The 6,964-nt window shown below is 45.8% G+C and overlaps 1 protein-coding gene across 2 annotated transcripts; it reads right to left on the bottom strand.

Annotated features, from left to right (window-relative positions):
• Nucleotides 1-328: 328 nt before the first annotated feature.
• Nucleotides 329-6,319, bottom strand: SZRD1 (SUZ RNA binding domain containing 1). 2 transcript variants are annotated; one of them, XM_072426689.1, is made up of 4 exons: nt 6,179-6,319; nt 4,132-4,181; nt 3,758-4,009; nt 329-3,137 (listed from the first exon to the last, which is right to left on the bottom strand). In XM_072426689.1, the coding sequence occupies exons 1-4, from the start codon at nt 6,227-6,229 to the stop codon at nt 3,035-3,037; spliced, it is 456 nt and encodes a 151-aa protein (XP_072282790.1). In that variant the 5' UTR covers nt 6,230-6,319; the 3' UTR covers nt 329-3,034. The 2 variants fall into 2 exon arrangements, with proteins under 2 accessions (XP_072282790.1, XP_072282791.1); XM_072426690.1 differs by lacking the exon at nt 6,179-6,319 and adding an exon at nt 6,008-6,055.
• Between the last annotated feature and the right edge of the window lie 645 nt (nt 6,320-6,964).

Below are 6,964 nucleotides of genomic sequence, written 5' to 3'. Positions count from 1 at the left end.
CTGCGGAAATAAAGGTGAGTTTTTTTTTTGTAGTTCCCCTTTATGTAGTATCTCGTCATCCTTAATCCAGCTGCCTTGACAGTGAAAGAACATCAGTGCAGGGTTCTCCCCGGAATTGTTTAGCTGGGTGCACATCCCGGCTGTTTACTGAAAAGTTGGATCGTAATACCGGGGCCACAACCTTCAGCTTCTTCCCAGCCAGCATAATAAAATCCCCGTGAATACAGTCAGTGGATTAGGAGAGTTGAACCCCCAGCTCTTTCCCCCCATCATCACGTTGCATGCAGCACATGAACAAATATCAGACAATATCAAGTACTTACACCAGTTGCATTTAAAAATATTTAATAACGAATCAATAATTACAGATCTGCAATAACTTGTGTATATTGTATTTGCTTGGAGGCCAGCATTAAATGAAAAACATAATCGAGATGTTTCTATCACTCAGGAGCTGACATTCTCTAAATGATGATTGATGCCGGTCTATGGTGGAAAGCAGGCCTTTGACAGAACGGTGACAGAGGAACTCTGAAAAGTATGTCACTGCGGTAAGCTAACCATTGCACAAGTACACCTATAGCTCAAAACTGGCTCGGTCCTGATCCAATATACACGCTTCCTCAAAAAGAAATAAATACATTACACACATGTAAAAGCTGAAGGGTTAAAAGAGATTCTGCTTTGACCACAGCACATTTATTTCTATTGTATAGACAGCTGAAATAAATCATCATTTCATATAGCTCTGGGGGGCAGTAATTCCCCCTCACTTCCTGTCTCTGCGATCACCGAGGTACTGGGATGAGCTGCACATCCCATTGCATTCTGCACCTCAATAATATGGGCAAGGTATGAGGACTCCCTTCCAAAATGGGGTTCAGGTGTCCCCAGCAAAGGGTCCTGGTAATTCTCCATCATACAAAGACACTTGTATCATACAAAGACCTTTTCAATTCTGCCATGACTGTGCCCCAGGGTACAAAGCCAACTGAATAGACATGGGATCACCAGTGGAGGAACTCGAGTGTCCTGCACAGAGCCCTGACCTCATCCTTACTGAACACCTTTGGGATGAATTGGAATAGTGAGCCAGGTCTTCTCCTCCAACATCTATACCTGACCAGGGGTCAAACCCCCACCATTAGTTCCTGAGCTAATAGGGGGCCAATCCCCACCATCAGTACCTGACCTCACCAATAGGGGGCCAATCCCCACCATCAGTACCTGACTTCACCAATAGGGGGGTAACCCACTGACACCCTCCACAATCTTGCAGAAAGCTTTCCCCAGAATAAGTGAATGTTCCAGCTAACGAGGGATAACTCCATATTATTATACATGATTCTGCATTGGGATGTCCAATAAGCTTTGGCCATACAATCAAGTTCTTAGGATTCGGCTACGTTGTGGATATCACTCGGAAGGGCAGGAAGTTTAGCACACATCCCAGTACCGGAGTGATCACAGGGAATATAATACGATGACCAGAGACGTCCGGCCTTCCCTTCTGGAGAACATTACGTTACATTTAAAGATCCAGCAGATGTGAACTATGCGACACATCAGAGTCCTAGAAATCTCTATGAATAAATCTGTAAATCTGTTATTCTTCCACATAAGGCATCTTAGGCTTAAAAGGGGCTTCCACCTTCAGATGAAATCATTTTAATGGTTTGTACACGAACTCTTGCAACATTTTATTACATATACTGCTTTATATTTATAGCTAAAAAAAAAAAAAAAGAACATCAGCTTGTTTGGAGGCAATGATCTCCTTTGGCCTGGACTCCTCTCTGCATGAAACAATTGGAGGTGGTCAGTGAGCACAGGCCAAAACCTTTGTCAGTCCTTGGGATGCACAGCAAACAGTAGAAGCATGTGAAATACTGAATAAAATATACACTTCAACTTTATTGAGTGTTGTTTGATCTGATATCTAAAAGTAAAAATGTACACCGGGATCAGCTTGTAGGCACGATCCTGGGAAAAAAAAAAACGTCCCCCTCCGACCTGCAGCTACCCCCCCACCCACTCACCATATTATCCCGTTCTGAATCCTCCACAACCCAGCACTGCGGCCAGGGAAACCCTGTAGCTCCTGCCAGTTACTGCATGCATGGTTCCATCATGGCAGATTTCACCTGACCTGCGATGATAGCGTTACGTCTAAACAGCAGCTCTCTCGCCATAAACATTCCCACGGTCACCAGGGACAGCCCAGGCATCCAATCCCAAAACCGTCTCATCAATTCCACCCCTTGAGCTGTATTCTCCCCCAAAACCATGCTGGACAACAGCTCATGCCTTTCTGCGCCTTCCAACATGGGGGAGACACTCGCCAAGCATACGCAATCTTTGAGCTCCTACAACAGGGGCAAGGCCCTTTAAGACGCAGAAGCCAGAGGTCAATGGATGGTTATTCTTTCCTGTTTACAATACTATGAATTAGCTTTAAAGTAATTATGTGGCTTGTTTAAAACTCAGCTCATGCACACTACATCCAAAGAGAATAAAGAAAAACCTTTATGAAAGACGTCCCCCGTAGAGCGAGGAGGCAGACGTGGACTCGTTAAGAAAAAAAAAAGTCAGGTATGGAACACAATGAGTGTAAAGGGGAGGAGAGGTTGGGAGAACTGGCGGCCCACATCCCTCCCTGGAGACACGACAAACAGTAATTATTGCTGGCGGTAACTTCAACAGAAGTGGCAGTTACAGGCACAAAGCGCCCCCATCTCTTCCTACGCTTAGCGTGGATTCCTCACCACCCTCCCTTGCCCGTCGTCCACGCACGCAAACACAGGCTTTTCCCTTGTTCCAATAAAAAGGCCCAGGGCAGCCTGCGGCGGCGTGGCAATCACAGTGGTCGGAGCTACAGGGGTGGTGGGAGGGGGTCACAGTGCACGGGATTTAAGGTCACAGTGGGCGGAGCAAAAGGGCATCAAAGTGCAAGTAGATGAGGCAATTCCCTCCGCTTGAGTCCATTGTTGTGACAGGCCAGTGTAGCCTTCTATGGCATAGTCCTCCATCACATCTATCTGCGATGTTTGAAACCCTGTGATCCATCTGGACCCAGCGGCTGCCGGATCACGTTGTTAGGCTGTCTGTTCTCCTCCAGCTGATTGATTCTCGCAGGTCTAGAAATAAAGAAAGGAAAAGTCACTAAAGAAGATTCCAGTGCTGTCATCTCCCCGGCCCTTTTTAGCTGGGCGCACTGCCTGGAACTTTTCAGGGTACTAAGAGTTGCATCACAATACAGGAGCCACCACTTGCCTACAGCTTCTTCCCATTCTGCTTAAAACACTGCAGTGGGATTTTCACATGCAGGTTCCTCTAAAAAACAACCCCCCGCCCCCCCAGCTCTGCTCTAATCGGTGTCATTCACCCTCGCTGAGCGCCACTCTAATCAGCATCATGCACCCAGCCTGAGCACCGCCCTAATCGGCATCATTCACCCAGCCTGAGAACCGCTCCAATCAGCATCATTCACTCTGCCTGAGCACCGCCCTAATCGGCATCATTCACCCTGGCTGAGCGCCGCTCTAATCAGCATCATTCACCCTGCCTGAGCACCGCCCTAATCGGCATCATTCACCCAGCCTGAGAACCGCTCCAATCAGCATCATTCACCCTGCCTGAGCACCGCCCTAATCGGTATCATTCACCCTGCCTGAGCACACCTCTAAGCAGCATCATTCACCCAGCCTGAGCACTGCTCTAGTCAGTATCATTCACCCCAGTGAACAACACAAATCACCTTTCTACCACTGGCTTTTCCACTTCCTCCTCTGGGCTTGCGCTCCCTAGGATTCTCTTCCTGGCCTCTGCGTACTCTGCCTCCCTCTGCGCCAGCGACTTCACGGGCACGGTGGGCCGGCTGCTAGAATGGGAATTGGTTGCCAAGCCGTTACTCGTGGGCCTTTTCAGAATCCTTATCTGAGGTGGAGGGCCGGCTGGCAGAGAGTCGTCCTGGATAACTACTGGGGTTTTAGGAGAAGATTTTAATTTACTAGAAGAGAAAGAAGAAAATACAGAGCATGAGGATTACATAAATACAATGGCAACCAGGACAACGGTATCCAATCACAAATTAAATTCAGCAGATGACAGATTGGGTTACTTTATACTCACTTCTCTCTCTGAGTAATTTTCAGCTTCCTTTCCAATCGTCGTTCTATCTCCTGGAGATAGAAACAAAGAAAACGTCAGTAAAACGGGCAGACAGAGAACGCAACGCACTATATGGCCTTCACTATATCTTCTGATCCGCCACAACAGTGCTGACAGGCTGCCACCACTCATTGACAGCTCCCTGATAAATGCAAATCCCAGGCTGTAACGACAGAAGGCCACTGAAAAGAAAGGTCCAGCCAGTGCATCCAGCTAGGCCTGGGGAGAACATTGGATGAGGCCATTTACTGCTAAACATAATGCACGCCATTCCTTGCAAGTAACACAATATAAAGGTGAATCATCTTTTAGATTGCAAGCTCTTCGGGGCAGGGTATTCTGCTCCTCCGGTGTCACTGTACCTGTCTGTCATTTGCAACCTCTATTTCAGCGTTTTTCAACCTTTTATGAGCCACGGCATATTTTTTACATTGCAAAAATCATGCGGCACACAGCAAACCAAACATGTTACTCTGTAGCCTAATACAATATATATATAATGTATAATATATAATATATATTGTAATAATATATATAATATATAATGTATAATATATACAATAAAGGTTCTCAATGTATTTATACTCCGTGCCAAACCTGGGCCTGTTTAGAAGACTTGGATCAGGGGGGGCCACACACTTTTTTGGTTGCGAGCTACTTTTAAAATGACCAAGTCAAAATGATCTACCAACAATAAAAATGCTAAACATATATTTATTTATATATACACCGAGTATACTTTATATTGAATATATATATTGTTACCTTGTATAACAGCATGACACGTATGGCACAATACAAGTCTTTATTTTTACTTTAGATCTGCATTAAAATGATCTTTTTGCAGATTAAAGTTCACTTTAAATATTAAAAACAAATGAACTCCTGGCTGTAATAGTTGTATGTGTTATTAGCCCAATCACTCCACTAGCTGTAACACGGGGCTTTAAAGAAACAAACCCCGACACTCGACCTGCTACATGCCGAAAATAATAGAAAAAGAAAAGGCGAGGGACTTTGAATGCAGTTTGTATGTTTATATATATAATCATTTCAATGTTACTGGTATTGTTGAATTTTACAACTGTTAGTTACTCGGCAACATAGTCATTTTATATATATATATATATACACACACACACACACACACACACACACACATACATACATACACATTTATATGACTTTGTGTGCGTAATATGTTGGCGCTATATAAATCCCGTTTATTATTCTACAGCGCTGCATAATATGTTGGCGCTATATAAATCCTGCTTATTATTGTACAGCGCTGCGTAATATGCTGGCGCTATATAAATCCTGTTTAATACAACTTTTCATATACAAAACACAGGATCAGTTTCACCTGACAAAGAATTTGCATCTCTGTCTATCTGGTCTTATAATTACACCGCACCGGATAGTGACCTTTCTCTGCTGCAGTTTCACATTCACTTACTAGTACCCTCCCACTTTCACCCAGTGACTTGGAAGTGAAAGGAGAAGTGGTAGACTGATCAGCTCATTCTATTACTTTCCTCTCCTGACAGCAGTATAAGGATTACAGAGTTACATTTATATCTGTATGGAGATCGGAGAAGACTGTGCAGTATATAAATGGGTGGGAATTCTAGGAAAAGAGATCCAACCCCAGAGGATTCTCCTGCTGCAAGAGACACAAGTCACATCCCCCCCCCCAGTAGACCTTCCCTGGTTCCCTGGCCAGTAGGCCTCACCCCAGTCCCCTTTTCCTCCCTATGTAGGCCTTGGTCTCCCCAGTCCCCTTTAGGCCTAGCTGTCATCTTCTTCCCGGCCTCAGTGCCTCCCGCGCTCCAGTTACCTTTGGGTCCCGGTTTTCCCCGCCCCCAGGCATCACTGGGCCTCACGCCTATCACTCTCCGACCTCCTCCGGGCCTCAGTCCCAGCTTTTCCCGCAATTACAGACAGCGCAGACCTCCCCCTATGTAGCCGCCACCGGCCTCTATCATGAAACTCTCTGGTCTCCGCTCACCCCGCTGTCGGCCGCATCCTCCCAACTCTCCGCGACCTCATCCTCTTCCATCTTCCGTTCACCGGAAATCAGGCCGAGGGCCGGCCCCTACTGCGCATGCGCGTTTCCTGCACCAGCACGCAGACGTGACCGCGCGCGCCCTGTACGCAGCACGTGACCTGTAGACGTCATGATTGGCCTCGGTACAGCTCATACACCGAGGGACCTCCGTGACACATTGTCAGTGTGATGGGAGAACCGGACTGGGGGGCTGGTAGTGCACCGAGATTTATCCGGGTTACCGTCTCCTTATAACTCCAATAATACTTAGCTGTAAATGGGGGAATGACCCTCCACTAATAGTTAGTTTCTGACATCTGTGACCCATGGGGGGGAGGGGTCCTTCTGTCAGAGCAACAGGAAGTGATTGAAAATCTCCTCTACTTGACAACTTCTGTCTTTCTTGAAGCCATGCTGACTATCACTTATAATATTATTTTCTAACTATGGATGTTAAACTAACGGGTCTGCAGTTACCTGGTAATGACTTTGCTCCCTTTTTGAAGATAGGAACCACATAGTCCAATCCATTAGTACCTTGCCAGTGAAAATTCTAAAAATTAGAAATAATGGCTTTGAAATAACTGAGCTCAGCTCTTTGAGCACACGTGGATGTATTCCATCAACTCCTGGTGCTTGGTCAACCTTAATCATATCCATTCTGAGCCATTGTGACTCATTTAAGGCAGTGACATTGCTATTATGAATTTGGACTTGAGCTTTGCCATTTTCCTTCGTGTACACAGA

This window comes from Pyxicephalus adspersus, chromosome 11, assembly GCF_032062135.1.
Source record: "Pyxicephalus adspersus chromosome 11, UCB_Pads_2.0, whole genome shotgun sequence".
Lineage (NCBI taxonomy): Eukaryota > Metazoa > Chordata > Amphibia > Anura > Pyxicephalidae > Pyxicephalus > Pyxicephalus adspersus.
The sequence above is the reverse complement of the archived record's forward strand: the minus strand, read 5'-3'. Positions and strand labels throughout refer to the sequence as shown.

Coding starts and splice junctions, on each gene's coding strand:
- SZRD1 (XM_072426689.1), bottom strand. CDS start 6,229: ATGGAAGAGGATGAGGTCGCGGAGAGTTGGGAGGATGCGGCCGACAGC. Junction 4,182..6,178: donor AGGATGCGGCCGACAGCGGG/GTGAGCGGAGAC, acceptor TTCTATCTCCAG/GAGATAGAACGACGATTGGA. Junction 3,138..3,757: donor GAAAAGCCAGTGGTAGAAAG/GTGATTTGTGTT, acceptor CTTTATTTCTAG/ACCTGCGAGAATCAATCAGC.